Below are 26,172 nucleotides of genomic sequence, written 5' to 3' on the forward strand. Positions count from 1 at the left end.
TTATATAATAATCAAATCTCTTGATCATTACAAACTTAAAACTATCGGCTATAAATCTGTGACATCCAAAAATTGCTTTCAACTTTGCAACAACTGTAGTTTTACATTTTATTTGAAATGTATATAGTACACCTATAACCAGAAAATTGTGTCGTAAATCATAAGTATAAAAACATTTTCCTACTGTTTCGGTGGACCTAGAAACCTGGCTAAGTGTTCGGGTGAGACAAGTTTGAAGATTTCTCTGGCAGTGTTTATATCCACCATTGTTTATCTACTTCACCTAAAACAAATGTTGTCATCCTGTTTGACCTCACCTGACCTCTGAATCTGACCTCTCTTGTATCCTCCCCCACACCTGTGAGAGTCGATACACAGGTGTAAAACTCCTAGATAGTCTACCACAGGGGAGGTAGGAATGTCAGTATTCATCTACCAGTTTCAAGTCTTATCTTTTGGCTAATTTTTACACGGCAGAAAAAAACTAATTTTTGATGTTAAATACATCATTATTTCGTTCTAATTGTCTTAAAACAATTTCAACAAACACAAACACAAATATACTTTGTAACAATTCATTACACTGCCAAGGTACAGAGAAGTTGAAATATTTCCAAATGAAATATTCCATCTTAATTTAAGTAACACATCGTCATGGAAACAGACTGACAGATAATGTCCTATCAAATGATAGAATTATTCAAATTATTTGTGCAAAGATGGCAGCGACATTGACAATGACATGACCTTGACGTGTTCTTACTATGATGGAGACGTACTTGATACAGTCATTAATCACAAGTTTTATGCTAATTATTTCTGCTAATTAAAATAATTCTGATCCTGTGTAACCCATACTTTTATATGAAATAAAATAATAAAAATCCACATTTATCATATTCAGGTATAAATGAATTATTGGATATTTCATGTGTACACATGTAGTTATCACGATCACTGGAAAGATAAAATCACTCTTTTAAACATTTGGCTGAGGGTATCAAAACCATTAAAATCTTAGATTAATTGGAAATAAAAAGTTTAAATGTCCTTGTACTGGCCAGAGAAAAAAAAATGGTGTTGTAAGTTTGCTTCAGGAGGCAAAAACCAACATTTGGTAATGGCATCTTAGAATACAGATGTCGACATGGCGTCACTCTCCAAATGAAACATGCACTCGCTTGACTCAGGAGCATGGTAATTAATCGTAGGCAGTTTAAAACCACAGTTAGACACAACTGATATCATCGTGTCACAGTTCAGGAGAATCACGCAATTCTGTCAGATAATATGCCGATTTACAGATTATATCAGCAAATCGTTTTTGTACTGCTGACCTTAATTGGCCGTAACTATTTTGTGTATCGCCACTGGGTGAATTAGCTCACACAATCATTCCTTAGACTTGAACAGGCTTAGCAGTAAAAGGGAAATTTTGTAAACAAAAAGTAATTCGACCAAACAAGGCACCTGGTGCCAGATATCTTGAGGACTGGTTCGAAGGGATAGTTTACTTGTCAGTCTCAATCAGGACGTCAGGGCGTTGTTTACATATATACATAATTACTATGACGAAAAAATAAAACATTTCACTAAACCCAATGATGAACAAAGATTAAAGTAAAAAATACATATATATGGAATTAAAATTTTTACAGGTTTTCTTTTTTTGCTAAGAAAAAAACAAAAAAATATCTTCCTTCGTCATTTTTTTTATGTTATAGAAACGTTTTAAGAACATATTAGGAAACCTGGCACAACTTTTTGTAACTTAGGAAATGGCAGGTAGATATTCTCATTTTCATGTCCAAATGTATATTTTGCACAATAATCAATATGGCCCTACTTCAATACCACCAAAAAGACATCAAGACCAAATCATTTGTTCAGGTATCCCATACAATTTACCATGGCAATTTCATTACAGAAGGCCATGTACAACAACAGCAAATTGTAATACTGAAACAAATGGTTTGCTCATGTTGCCAATGTGACGAAATTTGAGAACCAGACAATTTGGCGAATTCGCAATTTGCATGGATCCTAATATACAAGGTAAACCCATGCCCCAAGCATGAAATACAAGTGACAAGTAATGTAGAAAATAGACATCGGATGAAGTTTTCTTTGATGTAGGTCAAAGGTCAAAATGTAGGTCAGATTGACACATCGCCTCATGCAGGTGATTTCATATCCCAAGTATGGAGTTCCATTTACTAGTAGTGCAGGAGATAAGAGCAAGGACAAATATTTTCTTTAATGTAGGTCAAAGGTCAAAATGTTGGTCAGAGTAACCTACTTTTGGTTAAATACACACTGATTCACCTAAGTGAACCCATGACCCTAGTATGAAGTTCCTGTGACAAGTATTGTAGGAGACAGAGACTGCGAACCAGATAATGTGCAGAAAGATGGAAGGACGGACAGATGAGGACAGCCGGACACAGAGCAAAACTATAGTCCCCAAGATTCTCGGTGGGGGACTCACAGGACATCGAGCTGGACACAGAGCAAAACTATAATCCCCAAGGTTCTCGGTGGGGGACTCACAGGACATCGAGCTGGACACAGAGTAAAACTATAATCCCCAAGGTTCTCGGTGGGGGACTCACAGGACATCGAGCTGGACACAGAGTAAAACTATAATCCCCAAGGTTCTCGGTGGGGGACTCACAGGACATCGAGCTGGACACAGAGCAAAACTATAATCCCCAAGGTTCTTGGTGGGGGTCACAGGACATGCAGCCAGACACAGTGCAAACCTTAAGTCCCCAAGGTTCTCGGTGGGGGACTCATAAGATTAAAGAGTTGATCATTACATAATTTACATATTGTAATTATTTCAATACCCATAAATCACTATTATGAATGGTGCATTTCATAAATGCATAAATCAAATGTCTCATTTATAATCCGTGAACATATAAATATATAAGTACATGTTCAAAAATAAAAATTACAAATATATTTTTATTTAGGTTATTTATTATATTTGGACATTTATTGGGTTTAATGATTCAGCTTAATTTCCTGTTAATTGATAGCTTTAAGCTTCATTACTAATATATGGCCTGGAGATTAAAAATATCCCTCATCCACCTCTTAAAACTGCTGACAATTTCACCTTACCAGTGGGACCCAGTTTATTTCCATTTCTGCTAATAAGCTCCCTACTCTCAGTATTGCTGGTATCATCATTTAAGCAAACAAACACAGCGAGAATCGCCTGTTTAAAAAATACTAGTGGCAAATTTATAGTTTTTATGCCCTACAGATGATGACAAATGTGTCACAGAACTTGGTAGAAAATATAACCTCCAATAATGGCCAAATTTGCTCCTTGGGGCAGGAAGAAGGAAATTAAAAACATGGCTATTTACAGCCTACCTGAGGAACACAGACATTGTTTTATAATAAAGGATCCTTAGAATTGTTCCTACTTAAAAACACCTGTCTCTACTTATCAAACTCACAGCATCAAGAACAATAAAGGAAAACAATGGATAAAAAGATATATTTCATGAAGGATTGAATGGCATTGAAAATTGATGTACTATAAGTACTTGAGCTTTAGTTTAACATATTTGCTGATCGAAGACATTGCTTCTGTTTCAACAAGAGAACTTAATCATGGCAACCAGGTCACTATAGCCATCTAATAAGCATTGACCATACAGGAGGCCGAGATTTCTTTTCTGAAGTAAGGAGTTACAAAATGTATGAAGACAATTACTGAGGTATTGTACTTGTGATTAGGTTGAACAGGATAATTGGTTTACTACTCCCAACTAGGTATAAAGTAATCAGTAATAGTACAGGTGTTAATGATTTCTCGTTAGAGCAAGGTAACACAGTGTCAAGCTTGATGCAGATGACGTTATTAATGGATGCCGTTTCCATCTAACCAAACCTGTCAATCAATGTGTAATGAAATATACATGCTGTATTACTCACAACTGGTGAGACAAACAAAACCAGTCCTTCATCAGACCCTACCTGTAGGATTCTACCTGTGTATCAATTACTTGCAATCTATGTCACTGGCCTTCGGTCCAGGTAACAAAATACCTCAAATTCCTAAAACAACTTCATCATTTTTTTTATTTCAATGATGGAGGAAACTAAAGTGTCACGTTATTTGTCCGAACCCTGTTCATTTCCCCCACACAGACAAACGCGGCGTTGTCATAAAGAATTTACCCAATAGTGCGTAAAATGCAGCCCCGATCATGACTGTTTGCCGACAATCAGCCATGTACATCTAATCGATATAAACTGTTTACTAATTCATACATACAATGGTTATCATATTTGATACTACATTGTTACATATTACATTATACTGCTGATTAGGAGTATATGATACATTACAGGGACCAAAACAAACGTTACTTATCAAACTCAAATTCACCAAAAACTGCTTTACTTTTTCAAGAAAGAAAATGCAAAAGACTGATATTTTACATCATAAAATACAAGTAAATGCATTTTGTATTTATGAAAAGTATCCTGGCCTGACAATTTGACCTAATGGCCATATTGGTTAGTAACCTGCATCCACAAAGTTGGAATAATGACACAAACAGGAAACAGAATCACAACATTCCAGTTATTCCAGAGAATGGAAAGGTATTTAAGTTATAGTTAGTTCTACTGAATCTCCACATCAATTAGAGTATAGAGGGTAGAAGTAGTATATGGCCATCTAACGCCAGACATAGGGTAGATGTAGTATGGCCATCTAATGCCAGACATCATTAAGAGTACCGTATTTAGGGTAGAAGTAGTATGGCCATCTAATGCCAGACATCAAGTTGAGTATGGAGGGGTGGATGTAGTATGGCCATCTAATGCCAGACATAGGGTAGATGTAGTATTGCCATCTAATGCCAGACATCAAGTTGAGTATGGAGGGGTGGATGTAGTATGGCCATCTAATGCCAGACATCAATTAGAGTATGGAGGGTAGATGTAGTATGGCCATCTAATGCCAGACATCAAGTTGAGTATATAGGGTAGATGTAGTATGGCCATCTAATGCCAGACATCATTAAGAGTACCGTATATAGGGTAGAAGTAGTATGGCCATCTAATGCCAGACATCAAGTTGAGTATGGAGGGTGGATGTAGTATGGCCATCTAATGCCAGACATCAAGTTGAGTATGGAGGGTAGATGTAGTATGGCCATCTAACGCCAGACATCAAGTAGAGTATGGAGGGGTGGATGTAGAAGAAGGAGGGTGGGAGGGTGTCAAAGAATGAGGATAATATCATTTTGAATTGATTTGATTTGAAACATATTACTAATTCACTCAATATCAATAAAATCTTTCAAAATAATTCAATGATGCTGTACTTGATATCCAAATCATTAAAATGGGCAAAGCACAATAAATACTACAGGAATATACTCAGTCCAGTAATACAACTGATAATACTACAATGAAGATCCAACCCAGAAAAGTCGGAGTGAATTAAAATTTGGCTTTGCTGATGGCAAATGGAGAGGAATTAAACATGGATTCTTTATTGAATTTAAAACAGATCTCCTTAACCAAATCCTTACGAATAGCTGACAATTACCAATACAACATTATTGCTGTTTACACCTAGCGGCAGTGTGCTGTTATTACCTTCAGCTTTTACAGTTTTTGAGAAACATTTTGACTAATTGCTCTGCCTGTTTACAGCCGACAGCCATAACATACTGATGGTTTGTTAGCGTGGACCCTAGGGTTCTGATTTCTCACACATATGTTAACGTTTCAAGCGATAATTAATTAGACAGGGAATCTCCTGACGATTCAGCGACAAAGCGCCAACGTAGAAATTCAAACTCCTCTTATGCTTGCCCATCAGGTTACAATATTGGAACAATGCAAACGCACAAAGTGCTAGACTGTACATGTTCAGGTTTCTGTTGGACTAGATCAATGCTTAAAACTCTGACAACAATTCTATTCTGGACAGTCATCTTCTCAAAACATTGATTTCTGTGCGGCCATGTTTAAAGTGGGCAGATATACAGATGCTTTTCCAATATGGCCGATACTCCAAGAAGGAGAGCAAAAAACAAAACCACTATTTGTACTTATGAGTTTGTCTATCAATATAACAAATATAAGATATTGCTTTTGTATTCGATTCTAAGATAATTTTAGATGATTATCATCATGGATGTGACTTATAATGAATAAAATATTTTATTTACAAAATTGCCTCGAACAATCCCTTGACAGATGAACCATATGCACGATCTGCACCAACATTCGTCAAGATTTGGAAATGCAAATCACCATATGTTAAAACTTGACAGTTGCTTCATTTGCATAACTTCATTTGTTTCAAACTACAAGTAAGAAGATGTGAAGGATATTTGTATTACGCTCTGCTACAAATGTCTGATATTCTATGCAGAAAGCTTCACTGCACATTGGCATCGCGTAAGGAAATCCTCATTGGCAGGCTAATCACTCTCGGCCATCTTGACTAAATTACCATAATGTTTTCGAACAAATTACTTGGAGATATCACTATCAATACCGTCATCTAATATCTTTATGTGTTTTTTCTCCCGTTTGAACATGCCTCGAGTTGCAGTGCCATGCAAATGCCGCATTCATTATGGATACGCCACACATTTCACTGTACGATACTCCTGTTAGGGAACTATGGGTAATCTAAACAGTTAGTCTGTCAATTACTGTCAATCAGCACATCAGATACCAGGTCAAGATACACTTTGTTGTCATCTTTACAACAAATCTTAATTTCTTTTTAATCCTTGGATATTTTCTGTTCTTATTCCCTCCTTGGGTGTTTAGAATAATGCCCAGCTATATAAGGTCCTGTTGTAATCTGGGTTGTGTGGGTCCCTACATTTATTCAAAACTGGGGTTGAATTTTTTACAGAGTTTCCGAAGTATCCTAGAATGATAAAATTGAGGATCGATTCATAATTCAGCTTATGAAACAGCTAGTACTAGTGTAGTGCTGAAGTATTTTGATTGACCAGAGTTGGGGACAGTTTTCGTCAGAAGGGGATACTATCCTGAATTATGCTTGGCTATATAGGATCCAGTTGATGAGCAACTCGGATCGGTCACTTCATAGAGTATATAGTGTTGGGGCTATAATCCTTCTTCATAATAATGTTTTCAAAATCTCAGGAAACACAGTAAAGCAACCAGGAATTAAATCACGCTCTCAGAGTGACAGTAAAATCTGTTTAAATGTGTTTTTTTTGTTTAAGATATTTCTTTACAGTGAGAACGTGTTGTTCATAGATTTAATATAAACGACAGCATCAGGGCTCGTTATGATAGGGAGAAAGCTGTTAATTAGTTCTACCGATGCTATTTTAGTATTCAGGACCTATTTAATGAAGACAAGCCCGTAAAAGGAAGGAGGTTTTGCCAGTTTAATTTCTAGTTGTTTTTTTTTCAATCCTAAACAAATGAAAGCTACTTTTCTGAATAGAAATGTCGTAGGAAATCTTTCTAAGGGAATCAGTGATGTGGAGACCTACAGAATCAATGAAGGATCTCTGTACAAATGTATGTGATTTAGAATGTAAGAGGATGGATTTCTAAGTTATTTCGACGTCACCTTATATGATTCAGTTTTTGGAAAACTGTGATTTCATCTCCTCATTGGTTTGTAAGACCATGTTAATCTGGCCAGTAAGATTTGTCATTTAAAATATATAAAACATATTAATCTGGAGTCCCTCAGGGTCATTCTCATTCATACAACATTGAAGCTATTCATTATAATAGTATGGCTTGCAAAATTTTTCATGTTGATTTTCAGAACATAGATTCAGAATTTTTCACTGTCTCTTTCTATACGTTCAGACTTGCATCAGCTAACTAGTTGTAGAGTTCTCGCACTGCTTATCTAACATTATCTATCACTGACCTGTAATGTTAAAAATATTGTCATTGTCCTACCATCCTACCATCCCGTATTTATCTAATGAGGTCAGTTCGTCAATTGAGAACCAGGTATTGGAACCACGTTCCATATACCAACAAATATATACATAAAACACAATTGAGAACCAGGTATTAGAACCACGTTCCATATACCAACAAATATATACATAAACACTCTAAGTTAACTTATACTAGTAACACGAGCCTGATCTCAGCAGCCACATAACGTTCGATTGTGGTTTATTGAAAAGTGTTCAATTGTTTGGCTTTTTCTGAATTTCTTTGGATTTGGATTGTAATTGACTTGAAAAGAAGCACGATATATTTATATTAATTTATTTAAGCATTTCTAACATTTTCCTAACAATTTAAATAAGGTGCTGATATCAGACTTATGACCGATTTACCAGAGGTATGGATGTCCAAAGTAAAATATCTTTGATAATCAACTTACAGAAATCATACTTAATTCCATAGAGTTTTAATGAGTTGGATTTCTTTCTTTCAAATTTGAATTAATATTAACAACATTTTGATGATTGTTGTTAGTTTTTTACAAACTGAGGAAGACTCTGCTTTGGACATTCAACACCTTACATGTCTTATGTAACGTTCGATGAAAGTGAAATGATACGTACCTCTTTCTGCCGAAAATGAGAGAGTCACAAGGCAGGAAATGACTCCAAGTACACTGCTGATTCTCATGTTGACAGCTCTACAGCTGTGTCTTTGTTTTTACCTGAAATTGGACGACAAAATACAACAACATACAACTTTACCGATTACGCTGTACCATCATCCCTCCACCAATCCATTAGTAGTAATCCAAAAGGATTAGTAATCCAGAGCTTCTAATCCAATATGTCTGTTCATATCACGACACATTTTCAGCAGGGTTAATATTGTTAGTATTTGGAGTTAATATCTGTATCCGTTAGAATTCCACACAATCATGTATCCTTCCTCTCCATACACCCATGTACGACCCCTTTATTTCCCGACTAATTGTCTATACAGGTGATCAGGTTTTTACCTGTATTATCAGTCACTTTTCACTTTAATCAGGATAAACTTACCATACACTTCGAACTTCAACATTTAATTCCAGAAGGAACAAATTTGTTCCCCAAAAGGAATCCTCTGTATCAATCCACACAGATAATGATCTAATCCATTAGGTTTTTTCCCCTGGGTTTACATTAAAAATCTTATTACCTCTGATGAAACTCGAAAAAAATCACAGTACAGGCAAATAGAGTAAAATGTGTGCCCCAGCAATGTACGACATTACGTTCCAGCTTTGTCAGGCTACATGAGGGATACAATTAGTACCTGCGTTTGTTTTGAAACCCAATTGAGCAATTGAATATCATATGGGCACCTTCAGACACACAAACTTATTGACTAATCCCCACTAATTCTCTTCAGGTTAATTGTAGCTTGGTCCTGTAAATTGATAAAAATCACTTCTGAAATTTCACTCCTGAGTAAGAAAAAATTCCCACAGAAAAACCATACGAGACCTTGGCCCTTTACTTCAGCATGTGTTAACCTCACTGGATGATTGGCCGCGTGAAAAAATGAGCCTCATTTGTCATCTCAAACAGAATGTTTCCAAGTGTTAAAACAAATATTTTCCAAGTCTCAAATCAGACTTCTATATTTGCAAAGGTGACACCAGATGTATATATTTCGTGTATATACCACTCAGCATCCGTACCAATAAGCAATGACGCTTAGACGCTCTCTGCTGCCAAGCAAAGGCAAAAGTCAGCAAGACGCCTTCCAAGCCTCAGAATGAGCCAAACACGGATCTAACTATGACTGGAACAGGAATGCCCAATAGGGACGGATTCAGATGTGACTCTAATGTGTTGAAGGGTAGCATAATGCCAAGATCATGCATCGAAGTGTTAGTAAACAGTTCAACTTGATCTAGCACGTTCACCCAACACAAGCAAATATCCACTCACAATGATTGCAAGTTAATTGGGTTTAACTAAGAATATCCCACAAGAGAAATTGGCATTTCCAGATTAATTTTGCAAATAATAATAATTCCTTTCAATGAAACCTAAATCTTAATTTTCATTATCCAGCTGATATTTTCCCTAGTAACAGGTGAACTATCTAGGAGAGTATGGTTCAATACTATCCATGCAAATTTTATGAGCTAACTTATCATGCATTAATAAATTAGACTCGGCAGACATTTTCCATGTCAGGTTAAAGAAAATAAATGTGTTTTTGTATAATGTTGGGTTGTATTGATTTGACTTTCAATGGCAAATAAACTACAGTTGTGCTCCCATCAAGATGAAACAACTTAAGAGTCAATTTCTTCAGGTAAGAATCAAACGATCAAAGGTAAGCCTCAAAACTGTAAGTTAGCTGATTAATTCCAACACAGGTAAAGGCTAAAAGTTTATATATAGCTTGACAGGTGAGAAATATTACTGTCCTTAACAATGACCTGTACTGTGAGTAAAAAGAATCTAATAAATGTTAGTATGTTAAATACTAATTGATCAGGGTGGATAAGCTTAGTGTGTGTATAGTACAAATCTGTATCATTATTAGTTGTATATTATAAAATATACTAGTTATACAATACAATGATGTATTAGTCTAACTTACATTATCAGTATATCTAGCAATATACAGCTTTTAATTGTGGATAGTATATCAGAAAATCAACACAATTTAAGAAAGAACACATGCCTGATTGATAGACATTTCTATGGAATAAAATTTCACAAAATTTATATTTGCTGACATTTCAAACATGTATATATTGAATATACAGTATATATATAAGAACCTAATTTTGATTGATAAATCAATAGAATAACAAAAAATAAAAATAAAAAAATAAAATGAAAAATTTACCAAAATTGATTGTCTATACAGATATATTGAATATAAAATGGAAAAGTTCTGGAAAAGGTTATAGGTCAAAGCAGATTAATTCTTACAAATGGCTCATATATATATATATATTCATGACTGTTCATGAATGATTAACAAAATCAACTCTACAGTCCCAAAATGTCAGATTTCCAAATGTCAAAGACGGAAGATTATATCAGGAAAAGAAAAGTGTAGACATGTAATTTATGTACATACATGTATAAGTTTGACAGTGGTGCATAAGGAGCCCATGTAGAGGCCTTACTACACCGACTTTGCCATGAGTAGAGTTTTAGAGGACTATATAGGTAATGTATTGTTAGTTCAGTACCAAACATGATAATGCACAGGGCATCGAGTGCTAATATCTAGAGCACACCTTTAATCTAATCTGTTATGGGGGTCAGTTAAAAATCTGACCTGTCCCCACAGGTATAATATATATTTACCTGTATTTCTACCTGAGAGATTTACCTACCCTATAGATAAACAATGATAAAAACAAAGAGGTGCAATCCTCTCTAAACTACACACAGGTATAATACCACACCTGGACGATCTACATGTATGGTCACCAGTTATATACCACACCAACACTCACACAACTTTGAAGCCTTGTATACACATCCTTAAATTGTAAATAAATCCCAACAGTTTTCTTCACATTAACACTGGTCCGAAATTATCTGATTAAAATCCAAAATTATTTCTCTTGGTTAGGTCACAAACTGAAGTGTACATGTAGCACCAGTTTGGTGTCCCTAAACTCACAGGTGTCCAATACTCTAGTCGATGACACATACAGTAAATGTATACACTCATTCACTTAGCCCGAGTTTTCCCATTATACACCAGTCTGAATGCCCAGGGGACACAAGCTTTTGAACAGTGTTGGTTCTTTTTATCACTCCCAGCCAATCAAAGACGTCCTTACAAGTGACACTGGCCATGTCAACAGCAATGGCTAAGGGGGAACAACCCAGGCAGCACAAACTACAGGTGTGTTGTAGTCGGCTTACCTGTATAGGTCAAAGTTCATTAATTTCTAGCATAGTAGGTGTAGGAAGGATGAATGGACATGGAATTAGGTCATACACTGAGACCATTCTTAATAGCCGAGTATTTTCACACATCACCTCAAGATCAATGTATTACAAACACTCATTAAGACAAGATTTTTCATTTGTACTACCTGGCCAGGTGAGCTTTAAAGTCTCATTAGTGGTTTAAAAATAGAATGGTGCCAGCTCTGGTCTATACTGGTCAACAGCCTAAGGTCGAGATTGAACAAACAAGCAGTTTATTTATTTATGGTAGGGTTGAAACATGTAACAAAATGTACATATATACAACTTAGGACCATGCAGCTGGGATATGTTTTTGTTTTCTTCTGTTAATTTACACCAGAGCCAAAACTTGCAACGGATCTGTGAATTAATGCTGCATGGAACAAAAATTCCCATTCAGCCTTAATGAATGAACTGTATACATGCTATTCCAACATGAAAATGCTAAATCATGTTGGGACACCGTCCAACGAATTGTTTTTATTACCAGCCAAAAGTACATGTCTGTATAAACGCCACGTGCTCTACGTAGCTTAAAGCCTTGTTAGCTTTGAGAAAACAAAACTTACAAAAACATTTGTTTTCTGACTCATTTGTAAATTGTTTTATCCTATTTTGTGTTTGTTGTTGTTAGATGATATATTATATAATTCATTTTGTTAACTTTCAGTCTGATTCAATTACTATAATATCAATTTTGGGCCAACTTTATTAAACATTTGGTCCTGAATAACAACAATGGTATACATTTCTTGTCCTCAATAAAAAAAGAACAATGCTACTTTATTATAAAACAGGTTGTTGGACAAAAATCTCCTGTTCCAAAGCAGAAAATCTAATTATTTGTTTTTATGCGTCTGCTTCAATAATCAATATGTGAAAGAGAATTTGAAGCACTTTTTACAAATTGATTTTGGCAGACAAAAATAGAGTGTCTGTTCAAATAAAAGTTTAAAAGGTGTTTGAAATAAACTGATTTCACCCCTGTATAGGTGCAGCAACTCTTTTGTTTTTTATGAATTTAAGAGGCAGTTCAAGATACAATTGTATACATGCAGTTTTAATGTTTAAATATATATGTATATATATACACACCTCTACCTATCTACAAAGGCCACATCCATCAAAAATCAGACAAAACTAATACTATATAACCATTCCAAAATACTACACTAGATTTTCTAACAAATACACATCTGTCTTGAGGGACCCAATCTGATGTATGGGATATGAGATTTAATTTCTGTTCTCTATAATTGTGGAATATCATATAAAATCATCATCTCGATAAGCGATTCATATATCATAGCAAACAAATTTGACCAATAAACTTGTATACGTGACAAGTTTTCTGTAATTCATGGCAAAATAAACAAGATTCTACAGCAGCTTTGAAGTTGATTGAGGTCATTTCAGCAGATACTATGCTGATACCACAAATATCAGAATAGGCTAGGTTTATTCATGTCAATATATTTTTAGTCCTTCATTTCAGCATACTATCTGCTTAATGCTGTGTATCAGGTTCTAGTTGACCCCCCAGACCTTGAATGTAGGTCAAGGTCTTTCATTTGAATAAACTTGGTAGCCTTTTATCCTAGTATGCTATAGGGCCCAATATTAGGTCTCTGGGCCACATGGTTATAGTGAAGAAGTTGTTCAAAAGTGTTCCCTCTTGATGATGAAAGCTGTACCACAAAAAAAAACTTGTCTTTTTACAAACTTCTCTTTTAAAATCATAAAAAGCACACTGAACCAATCCACAAATACTAAATTTTTGTAGGATTTCTGCAAAAAAAACATCTGTGGTGTAGAAACTGTTGAAGTAATTCTGACCTAATGACAGGATCTATACTGTTCTGACATTGGCCCCTCCTGACAGGTTCTACTGTTCTTACAATGACCCCTTCTGACAGGTTCTACTGTTCTTACAATGACCCCTCCTGACAGGTTCCACTGTTCTGACAATGACCCCTCCTGACAGGTTCCACTGTTTTGACAATGACCCCTCCTGACAGGTTCCACTGTTCTGACAATGACCCCTCCTGACAGGTTCTACTGATCTGTCAATGACCCCTCCTGACAGGTTCCACTGTTGTGACAATGACCCCTCCTGACAGGTTTTATTTTACTGACAATGACCCCTTCTTGACAGTTTCTACTGTTCTGACAATGACCCCTCATGACAGGTTCTACTGTTCTTATAATGACCCCTCCTGACAGGTTCCACTGTTCTGACAATGACCCCTCCTGACAGGTTCCACTGTTTTGACAATGACCCCTCCTGACAGGTTCCACTGTTCTGACAATGACCCCTCCTGACAGTTTCTACTGTTCTGACAATGACCCCTCCTGACAGGTTCCACTGTTCTGACAATGACCCCTCCTGACAGTTTCTACTGATCTGTCAATGACCCCTCCTGACAGGTTCCACTGTTCTTACAATGACCCCTCCTGACAGGTTCCACTGTTCTGACAATGACCCCTTCTAATAGGTTCCACTGTTCTGACAATGACCCCTCCTGGCAGGTTTCATTGTTCTTACAATGATCTCTCCTGACAGGTTGTACTCTTCTGACAATGACCCCTCCTGACAGGTTCTACTGATCTGACAATGACCCCTCATGACAGGTTATATTGTTCTTACAATGACCCCTCCTGACAGGTTCCACTGTTCTGACAATGACCCCTCCTGACAGGTTCCACTGTTCTGACATTGACCCTTTCTGACAGGTTCCACTGATCTGGCAATGTTTTTTTTTTCAGATTATTCGATTTAAGTGACAACAGTATTTGGTAACAAGTTTACTTCTAGGTTGACAATCGAAAGTAGATACATGCCACCTGTATGATATAATCTGTTTCACACATTTTTCCTGTCCTGTATAGTACAACCTTACTGGACAGATCTGTATACATTAAAAACCTGCATTTATATAACAATTATTTATCAATTTACTGCGTATTAATCAGCTTTATAAATTATTTATACACCTAACTACCTTATAATGCATAATCGTATCCCATCATTGCCTAGCAACATCAAATTAAATTGCTATCATAGAACGGATCATAAAGCTATATGATAAACAATACAAAAGGTCACATGATCTGCGTGATGAGGAATTTGACTGTTACATTACAACATTTGCTATGATGTTAAAACAGGCGACAAGATTACTCTGTTAATGGACCTATGCATTTTTTGTCAATTTTTTTTCCACATGATGTTAAGGGTCAAACGATCATTATTGTATTGCATGGGGGAAAAAGAGAGAAGGATTTTGTATTTAAGAATTTAAATGTAAAGAAAATATGATAATGGGAATATCAATAACACAGTATTTTGAACTTTTGCCCCCTAATTTCTCTACTCAAAAAAATGTCTGATGACTAACAACTCTTTAAACAGGTTCATTTCATAATCGCTCAATTTAAAATAAAAAAAAAATCCTATACAGGTATATTATTGTGACGATATACACAGACTTTAAATAATTATGGATAACCATTGGACAAGATATAATGTCCCACCCAGTCCAAACAATGGCAATGTAGTATATATTTGACAATAAAATTGGATAGATTATATTCCTAATTTAGCCAATACACATAATTGAATATATATATCATTTTGTGTCATTTCTGAATTGCATGGAATTTGAATATGTTATTCTCCAATAGATTTAAATATTTTTTGACAATCTATGACAAATACATTTTCTTTATCAGAATATATATCTGAGAAAAAAAATGTGAAAACTATTGTGTTTAGGTTGCAATTCAGATATAATTGTGGCCAGTTACGTCAATGTTAGTACGACCGCTGTCTGAGGGCTGTTACAACATATCAATATTGACATTCATACTCAGCTATTATCCCTGAGGTTCCTTGACCCCTAGGGGGTCACACAATAACCCTAATTATAGGTAAGGTGTACCCTTACAGTCCTCTTTGTATTGTCTGAGCACCAAGCCAACAAGGTGTGTCATAGTCCAACAGGAGTTACTTCCCTTGTGATTGTTGTATAGAGTCTGCCTCCGATGAGAACAAAGCTGTCATGTAACCCACGGGGATTGTATGTCCTTCTTATACAAGAAAATAGAAATCCATTTCTGAGAGAAGAACCTGACAGACAAGTTGTTGTATCGGGTACAAGGTTTTCTACCCTCACGTTTATAACCCTGTTAGTGAAGTACAGGCAGACTAAACAATAGGATACATACTCTTCATTGTTAGAGATGGCATGTTTTTTTTAATTATCCGTATGTAGATTTTTAACATTATCATTTCTACAGCTGTACCAGATCTACTGGTCAGTAAAGTTGAGTGGAGAGATGATGTACAGTGTTTTAATGGAAATGAACAGACTAATAAGCATTACTATAAAATATGTAGAGAAACTATTGATAATGTGTTCATTACTTCAACATCTGAGACAACATTATATAAAACCGAGAAGAAGAAATCACACAGGTATTATGTCTAAATGAGTTTGACATGGAAAATGTGATTTCTTTTTTACTATTCCTGTGTATAACCAAATATATACGTAGATATATAACCAAATATATGTAGATCCAGGATTTTGGGAATTGGGTTGGGTTGGGTCAATTTTTGTTTTGTTTTATGGAAAGAACTTTTGTGTAAAGGGTGTTCTGAGGAAATTTTTAGTTTTAATTCTTGCAAAAACGGTCACTTGGGAAATTTAAGAGCGGATGCCCGCTGAATGCTCCCTTGTCCCCTCCTGGATCCGTCAAATATATATTTTAATTTCAATAAATTTGATTCTATATATTCAACACATATCTTTTTACAATGAGGTAATTATGGTTTGCAAAGTAACATTTGTAATAATCAATTTCCTAAAGTGCTATTGTGACCTGAACATCAGAATGAGGCTCCGAGTCGTAACACTTACCATGCCACCTGGTGGAGATTCTGTTGAGACACAGAAATGTTTAATCCAATTAATCCATCGTTACATGACTCAACGAATGTATCTGAAAAATACAAACAATACGAAAATATCAATATACAGTAACAATCACAGAATAAGTAATGTCAGTTCAGGATCAGATAGCCAGCATGTCCTGTTCAGGAACTAAAGGTACATCTTAATAAAAAGGAACAATATTAAATATTACATATTACAATGTACAAAAGCTATATGAAACATTGAATAGTGTCGATTGTGTTACTGTATCTTTCCCTCAATAAGCCTTGGGGAGGGGGAGGGGGTGGCGGTGGAGGGGTTGGGAGGGAGGAGAGGTTGGACTGGGGATGGAGGGGAGGGGGAGGCACTATGTACAGTCTGGGTAAATGACCTTCTGTCCATGTAACTGTCAGTGTCTGGAGTATAACAGTTTACAGCAACTGTTTTGAAAAATCGGTCTGGAGTTTTTTGGTGTGAAAACATATAACTGTGTTATATATCTCTAAGTTATGTCTCCAAAACATGCATAAAAAGTCAGAAACATGATCTCGTGGACCACCCTTACTGACACGAAGGATTCTATCTGTAAAATACATACATTTGAAAGAGGAAAACCAACACAAATCAGCTTTTAACAGATTGGAAATCAACATTTCTGACAGCTTTAATTTGTGACCCTCCTGTATTAGCAAGTTATATCACTAATGGTTCCAAATTTTAACTAGTTTATGATGAGAAGGAACTGACCCTGGAACTGTTTTAATTTTTGTTTTCAAAGATTATGTTTATGGGCAAAGCATGTGTAATCTGGTTAGGACAAGTTAGAAATATTGGCCCAACATATGGGGCCCAGAGGACAGAGAATGCCCTGTGTAACATGTCAGAGAGGGGGATGGGGGGGGGGGGGGGGGGGGGGGGGATCCCTCTCAAGGCGCGACAGACCCCATATATAATATATACAAACCTGTTTTGTTGACAGCAAGATTATACAGTAAATCTTTCAAATAAACAAAAAACTTCTATATTCAAAATGACAGCTGAACCCATTTTGAGTACAAGTTTTTATAAATATATACTTAGACGTGCATAAAATTTCACTCTCCAAGCACTGAGGTTGAAAATTCATGCAACTTTTGATGTTGTATATTAGACAGAAGATATTCAACTTCATTTGCTGATGAGTATAAGACACATGACATGTTATATCTAATATTGGTTATCAATTCCACTATAGGATATTGATCTGTGTTATCTTTTTAATCTGTTTTTATTTCCAATTTTGTATGCTACAAGAACTCTCTCAAATCAAACAAATTCTACTTGAAGGAACTGTATAGTATATCATAACAAAATGGATTTCATCATACACAGCACATGTACACCCATATAACTATGTACAGCAGATACATGGTTGTCTTCATTGATCTGCTAGGCAGAGAGACTGTACCATTGATTTTTCACTATCCACAGATGAAGGGTGTTCCAGAAAAAACTGGCCCCAAAACAAGGCATGACTCACCCAGTTCTGACCAGTGTATATAAACAATACTTCTGTCTGGTCCTAATTATCCTAACCCAAATATGTGTCGATAAGATCTCGGCTCATAGACTGTAAATTTTGATTGGCTAAGCTTTTATAAGTAATGTCTAAAACAAAGAAAATAGACATGTTCATCCTTCACTGGGGCGTTTAAAACTATAAAAATCAAACATGAGAAAAATAAAATGTGACGTGACTTCTACATATGGGAGTATATACATATTTCCATCATTTGGTGAATAGAGCGATTGTTTTAGTGCGTACCTGACAAACTTCAGGTAAGCTACATAGATAGGCTGATTCTCTCAACATACCTGTGTATGTACACAGTACAGATAGGTCAAAAACACGTATCACTGACCTTTCACCTTACAATGACCTTCTGGTGTCAACTCCTGTCTGTTAAATTTCAAATGATCTAATCACACAAAAATTTTAATTTTTAAATTTTATCATAGGTATAAGAACCTGTTTTTGTAATTAATATTGTATGCTAATTAATATTGTATGCTAATTAATGTGTACCACAAGCATGTCTCGATGTTCAAACTGAGCTTTACTGTCATCCAATAAACCTTCATCTCTCAATGAATTGTTCTTTATCAGTTAAATTACACTGGGTTGAAAAAAGAACAGGGTTAGAATAAATTGTATCATTATTTTATATTGTGCAAAAATTGTATAAGTCAGTGACAGTAAAACATTTTTGTGACCACGACCACGTATCGGCCAAACATGACTCAAGTGGGACGTGTTCTCTTAACACTAATGGCCTACCTGTTCATTTCCTGTGTTACCTGAATGAATGCGTGATTATAATCACCGATTCCTGTTACACAGAAACTCGGAAATGAGATACGGTCATGAATGTGATGGAGAGACAGACATATTATGTGTGTAGATGACTCGGTGATAGTTACGGTGGAAGGCATTATAGACAGGCACGCCAATAAAAATTATTTTGATAGTTCAGTGTTTCTTTCTGCGTAATATATTCGCCAATTAATCCTAAACTTTGATATTATGTTATGCTCCATCCATTAACATCACACAATTAACCAACTCTGTTATGATGTAATGCACATGGTCTACTGAATGATTTCTGCTTGAATGGTTCTTGAATTAAAAGCTTTGTTAAATTTCAAACATCATAGAAAATGTCATTTCTCACATTTCAAATTTCAGCGGAAATGCATTTTTTTTATTTCCTTTTCGTCAAAAAGAAGTCAATTTAAGAAAACCACAATATCCCTTTCATCCTTTGAAAAAAACTTATTAAAGTATGATTTTAAAATCTTTTTAATACACATGAGTTTGAACTAATAGTCAGACAATCCTCACTGTGCCTCACACTTAAGAGGTTGTACAATCTAAAGAGCTGCCCTTGTGTTTACCGTAGTGGACTTACTCTCATCACAGTTTATACAGAGACGGGCTTAAATTCAAATCAAACTTTATGTCTTTGAAGTTATTAAGAGATTGATGAAAATAAAACAACCAAAAAATAATATCAAATACTTATGTTTAAAAAACATAATCTAATCCACTCCAGAGTAGATCTGTGAGATGAAAGAGTGTATACAAATATACCATCATCAATATCGCCAACACCCGATAAAGTTATACACAAAATAATACGGGTATGTTATATATCACCCGATATGGCGCTATATAAACGCCAGTTTGTCTAATGACTCATCAATGAAAGTATTCTCACTTTGATGAGGACGGTCAAAGTTCATCGGTGGTGTACGTACACACAGACAGACTACCTGTGATTGTGTACCTGTGATGACAATAATGAGATACTACACTGATAGCATATCTACTTGTAACAAAGTTGTCGGATATACACCTTTGTAACTCTCCAATATACCCGCTGTGGACAGTGATTGTGATGTATCTGGGCGGAGATTTCACTCCAAACAAGGGGATAAGGTCATTGGCTAAACAAGTCACTTGACAGCCACAGGAGGTGTTCTCAGCCACAAAGACAGCGCCAATTCCCATCAAACCAAATCATTCTTCTAAGTACAGAAGTTATGCTTGTTCTAGAGCCTGTGGATCTATTCTCCTCAATCCCTGTCAAGATATTTTCTGACTCTCCAAAGAACTTTAGTTACACTTATTTCACTGGGTCAAATGTCCTCAAACTTTGTCCAACATTCTCAGTTTTATCAGAGTACAGTTTGTACACAGACTTCAGGTAAAAAGGTTAATTCCCTTCTAACTAAGGGATCAACTTTTATTCTGACAAAGTCAATCTTCGGGGATTATGCAGTCAAGTAAATTCCTTCCAATAAAACATACGTTGTGATTTTCCCACAGAGAAAAAATGTATTTGTCAGATATTTCTAGATATTTTGTGAACAATACTGATAACAGAGGATATGTTGTATATATATATATATCATTATAAGTAAACTGACTCTGTATCCTATGTCTGACACACAAGTCTCCACTGTACCCCTGAAAATTAACAGAAGACCACTGTGTACACACATTAAAACACATGTGTAACTATCGCTAGTTTTTAAAAAAAAAATCTTTTTGTAAACAATTTCAAACTTTTTCTATGTGTTCCATTTATTCAATACTGCAACACTATTCAAAGCATTTTTACTTATTAAAACTATCAATTTTATGCCATAGAAACATTGAAAACCTTTTTAATCAGAAAATATCATTTACAGATATACAAATGTTATAAAATTAAAAATGGTGATAAAATCTATAACAAACTTTAACATTACAAAGGTATCCTGAAATAAGAGAGTTAGGAATGTAATGGAATGATTGATTATTTTCCACCTCATGTGGACCAAGTCGGGATTGTATCACATTCCAATGTCAACATGTATAGAACTAGAGTTGAAATATTGATATTTAAATATCTGCAGCATGCGTCATAAAACTTGAGTGACCTTGCATAGTGCACACTTTTATATGCAAACGTGCAGTAAAAACATGTTAAGTTTTGTCGAAAAATATATACTTAATTTCCCCTTTAACCAAAACTGGCAATACTTAGCATTCTCAATCAACCACACACTTTGTCGACTTAAAAAAAAAAAAAATTTCAAACATTTGAATAATTCTGGTTCCAATATATCCAGCGGTGGAGATTTTAAAGTGAGTAAGCTGTAGATTTATTGTGGACTAAGGTCGTTGATAAGGACACACAATGGGTACTGAAGGACTGCAATGTACATATATACAGGGCCTAGGTTTATTGTGTGATTAATTGGTTATGTTGACTGATGTCTGCTCCCCAAACTATTGGAGAAATATTTTACCTTCGTGGAAATCCCCAGTCTTTTGTTGTATCCCTTTGTGACACTAGTCAAGGCTGTCACAGAACAGGACAGTTAGAGAAAAGTACTGGAGTTCCCTCCCCTACTACACTATGTCATTCTAATATCCGTATTATTACCTTTCTTAGACCTCTCTAACAGAACCTGTGTTAGTGGACCACCTACGTATAATTACCTGTGTTAGTGGACCACCTACGTATAATTACCTGTATTGAGAAACCATTTGAATTGTAAATTACTATTTATTTTTGGAAAGGGGGGGGGGGGGGGGGGGGGGGGGGGGGGGGGTCCTTTTTTTTACTTCATACTTTTGATAAAACTATATAAATTGCAAAAAAGAAAGAAATGACAATCTTAACAGTAATCAATTGTCAGAAAGGGTGTTTAGTGTTTGTGTCTCATGCTACTGAATCTGTATAAGCTGTGATATAAGTATCACTTGAACTGTCTGACATGACATTATAAATATCATTACAAGTTGTTTGTCAGATAATGTACTCTCTATCCTGTACTGGTCTTGTCAAACACAAGTGTGATACCACTCAGCAAAGTATTCATAGCTAAATCTTCACTATCATGTACTGGTCTTGTCAAACACAAGTGTGATACCACTCAGCAAAGTATTCATAGCTAAATCTTCACATTACACATATCTACACTATTTACATATATTGCTATAGGTATCACTTTTGAAAGAACCCTACCATTAGATTTGATCAACTGAAGCTACAAACTTTTAAATGGTCTTACTTCTTCAGTAAATACCTTGCATGTTCTGATCAAAAGACTTCCTCAGCAAAGATAGCACTTCAGACACAGGAAGAATGGCTCACTTGAATTTTTTAAAGCACAATTTCCTTCACCATAATTCTGAAGTATTCCAACACAAATTGTATTTTTACTAAAAGATAGAATTCTCTATTATCAGATAATACCTGGATTATTCGAGTTTTAAGAGTAAAGCTCATAGACTGTATCCAGGCTACATCAACAAACCAGTAATACAGCAAAATTTTACCAAAATTGAAAAAAAGAATTAAAATCTTAGAATAGAATCCCTTTACATCTCAACACATGCAGGAATAAATAAAGACAATGATAAACCAACACTTAATGAAAGTATCAATTTTATCTTATACATCTTTATATGTGTTCTTTTATTAATAAATCTTGCTCTACAAAAACCAAAGAGCAAGCAACAACATAAACAGATTTACCACTTACCAAACACTTAGGTATAACTAGCATCGTTTATATTTAAACTTCTTATCTGAATTAAATCTCTTTTTGACTTATAAAAATAAGTTTGATATCTATTAAGTTTGAACTTTTTATTCCATAATGAAAGGTTATATGACAATATTTCAAACAGAATTCTTATTCAGTCATATGCTTATTTCTCATTTCCTACAAAATCAAGTGTCTTCAGCTTGACACAACTGTGGACAAAGGGAGGGAACTCCCTTCTTCACTGGACAATCATTTAAATTGTATCATGTAGATTAGTGATATGTGATAGTGACTAAATGGTAATTGATGAACGATCTTTAGAAACAGGATGCATAAAAAATTCTAAACATTTTCCAACTCTATAATTGATAAATGTATATTACTATGTATGATTATCCAAACTGATTCTGTTTCACTAATGAAGATTAGTTTTCAATTGATGGTTTCCATAGAAACAAAAACTGATAATGGAAATCGGGTAGAAACTTGGTTACTATATTTCTCCTTCATCACACCTCTCTAAGTTTTTAATTTGAATCAAAAGAAAAGAACATTATTGTTTTTGACCTATTCTCTTAAAACTTCACAATATATGGTAACCGGTGTCCAGATCCTATAGCCAAAATAACCGGAGTCCAGACCCTGTATCCATGGTAACCTGTGTCCAGACCTTGTATCCATGGTAACATGTGTCCAGACCCTGTATCCATGGTAACCTGTGTCCAGACCCTGTATCCATGGTAACCTGTGTCCAGACCCTGTATCCATGGTAACCTGTGTCCAGACCCTGTATCCATAGTAACCTGTGTCCAGACCCTGTATCCATATAGTAACCTGTCTCCAGACTCTGTATCCATAGTAACCGATGTCCAGGCCTTGTATCTATGGTAACCTGTCTCCAGACTCTGTATCCATGGTAACCTGTGTCCAGACCCTGTATTCATGGTAACCTGTCTCCAGACTCTGTATCCACGGTAACCTGTGTCCAGATCTTGTATCCATGGTAACCTGTGTCCAGACCCTGTATCCATGGTAACCTATGTCCAGACCTTGTATCCATGGTAACCTGTGCCCAGACCTTGTATCCATGGTAACCTGTCTCCAGACTCTGTATCCATGGTAACCTATGTCCAGACCCTGTATCCTAACTTTGTTATCAGTTCATGGTGGAAGAGCTATGGAATGGCTGCAGAATTTATCTGATTGATGTAACTGGACTTTAGAAATATGTTACAATTAATTTACCGGGAGCTTTCATTTACTCAGGACCACCTGATGGACAAATCTATAAGGGGAACTGTAATCAGTCTTCTATAATAGCCGGGACATTTTATCCTAGGTAAAGACATACAGACATGTTAATAGACCCAGAGACATGACTCCAACCATACATATTTTCTGTACATCTTAATTTGCCGAGCCATGTATTGGTTGGTACTGTGTAGATGGTAGGTAAATTCTCTCCCTCAAACTCTCAATTCTGCCAGTCTGATTGATTTGTTATCAGTAATCGGGGAATGAAATGGTCGTTGTCTGCTGGGCGGTACATGCGTTCTACATCCTGTAGTCATTAGTGTGCGACCAATCAGGACACGTTTCTTGGCCAAGTCTTGATATGATTGCAAGGCATCAGAATCAATAACCAGAGTTAATCCCGGACTCTACAGATGCTGCCAAGTTTATCCCGGACATTGATAACATTCTACTTTCCGTGTACATCTTTGGGAATTTTTACCATTACAGGCGGGAGGGTGAAGACTTCTCTTTAGCTCGGCCAACCAAATCTTGTGACAAATTAAGCTTACACTGGCTTTACAGTGTCAAGAGTTTTTTGCACCATGATGCGTTTTTAAAGGCGTCTGCCACTGACATATGCCACACAGAGTATTCCATTGCTCTTACCGTAGGTTTTCAGAGATATAACCATCATCAAATTCGCCTCCCAGTCAGACCCAACCACACCATTAAAATTTCGGCCAGTCTCTGTCTCCTCCCAAAGAGATTACATATCAATTATCCTGTCGAGTTTAATGTATTTTCAATTTTTTTGAAATAATAAAAAAGATTTTTTTTTAACCAGATTGTTCTCATGCAGGCCCATGTCATACTTATAAAGACAATTTGTATGTGCTGGTACCCTGGCTTAGGTATGGATAACTATAGTAACATTTTCTCACTGTTATATCTCTGTTTAGCCGATAGTGGTAGGGTGTCTGTTAAATATATAGAGGTTACTAGTTCATGCCCCAGAGAGGACATGGTGTTCTCCTCCTTCCTGTTACATAATTGTATCAATGATGTCCTCCCATCTTGTCCTGTTGGTTAAATGTCCTAGCTGATGTTAATGTCTATTACAACACAACCTTTATATCTTAATATCTATATTGTCCTGTTCGTTAAATGTCCTTACTGACGTAATATCTATTACAACACAACCTTTATATCTTAATATCTATATTGTCCTGTTTGTTAAATGTCCTAACTGATGTGATGTCTATTACATCACAACCTTTATATCTTAATATCTATATTGTCCTGTTTGTTAAATGTCCTAACTGATGTGATGTCTATTACATCACAACCTTTATATCTTAATATCTATATTGTCCTGTTTGTTAAATGTCCTAACTGACGTAATATCTATTACAACACAACCTTTATATCTTAATATCTATATTGTCCTGTTCGTTAAATGCCCTTACTGACGTAATATCTATTACAACACAACATTTATATCTTAAAATTAATATCTATATTGTCCTGTTTGTTAAATGTCCTAACTGATGTTAATGTCTATTACATCACAACCTTTATATCTTAATATCTATATTGTCCTGTTTCTTAAATGTCCTAACTGATGATGTAATGTCTATTACAACACAACCTTTATATGTGATATCTATATTGTCCTGTTTGTTAAATGTCCTAACTGATGTGATGTCTATTACATCACAACACAACGTTAATCTTTATATCTTAATATCTATCTCTTCATCAATAAGTATTTACTAAAGAAGTGAATCACCTCTATCTTCCAGGATATTGACCTAATAATTAGTTCCGTGATTAATCTACAGCTCTTACATAATTGTATTATTCTAGTTGTTTCGAGTGTTTCTGCGGTATTCTGCGGTATGTATTGGTAATGAAAATATCTATATTCATAAAAAGTTAATGAGATAAATCATCATCTCTGTGGTGAATGTCATTGTGGATTGTGGACCTCATACCGAGGA

General features: G+C 35.5%; 1 protein-coding gene across 13 annotated transcripts in view; it reads right to left on the minus strand.

Annotated features, from left to right (window-relative positions):
* LOC117325430 (receptor-type tyrosine-protein phosphatase S-like) overlaps nucleotides 1-26,172 on the minus strand; it is a 176,807-nt gene that overhangs the window by 131,221 nt on the left and 19,414 nt on the right. For 12 of the 13 annotated variants that reach the window (XM_033881620.1, XM_033881621.1, XM_033881622.1 and 9 more), the window contains exons 2-3: nucleotides 16,838-16,919; nucleotides 8,577-8,677 (exon numbers count right to left, since the gene is read on the minus strand). In XM_033881620.1, coding sequence (XP_033737511.1) covers nucleotides 8,577-8,643 — 67 coding nt within the window. In that variant the 5' untranslated portion in view covers nucleotides 8,644-8,677; nucleotides 16,838-16,919. Of the gene's footprint in view, nucleotides 1-8,576; nucleotides 8,678-11,449; nucleotides 11,686-16,837; nucleotides 16,920-26,172 lie in introns of those variants that run through there. The other variant, XM_033881618.1, reaches the window with a different exon arrangement.

The sequence above is a fragment of the Pecten maximus genome, chromosome 4 (genome assembly GCF_902652985.1).
Source record: "Pecten maximus chromosome 4, xPecMax1.1, whole genome shotgun sequence".
NCBI lineage: Eukaryota > Metazoa > Mollusca > Bivalvia > Pectinida > Pectinidae > Pecten > Pecten maximus.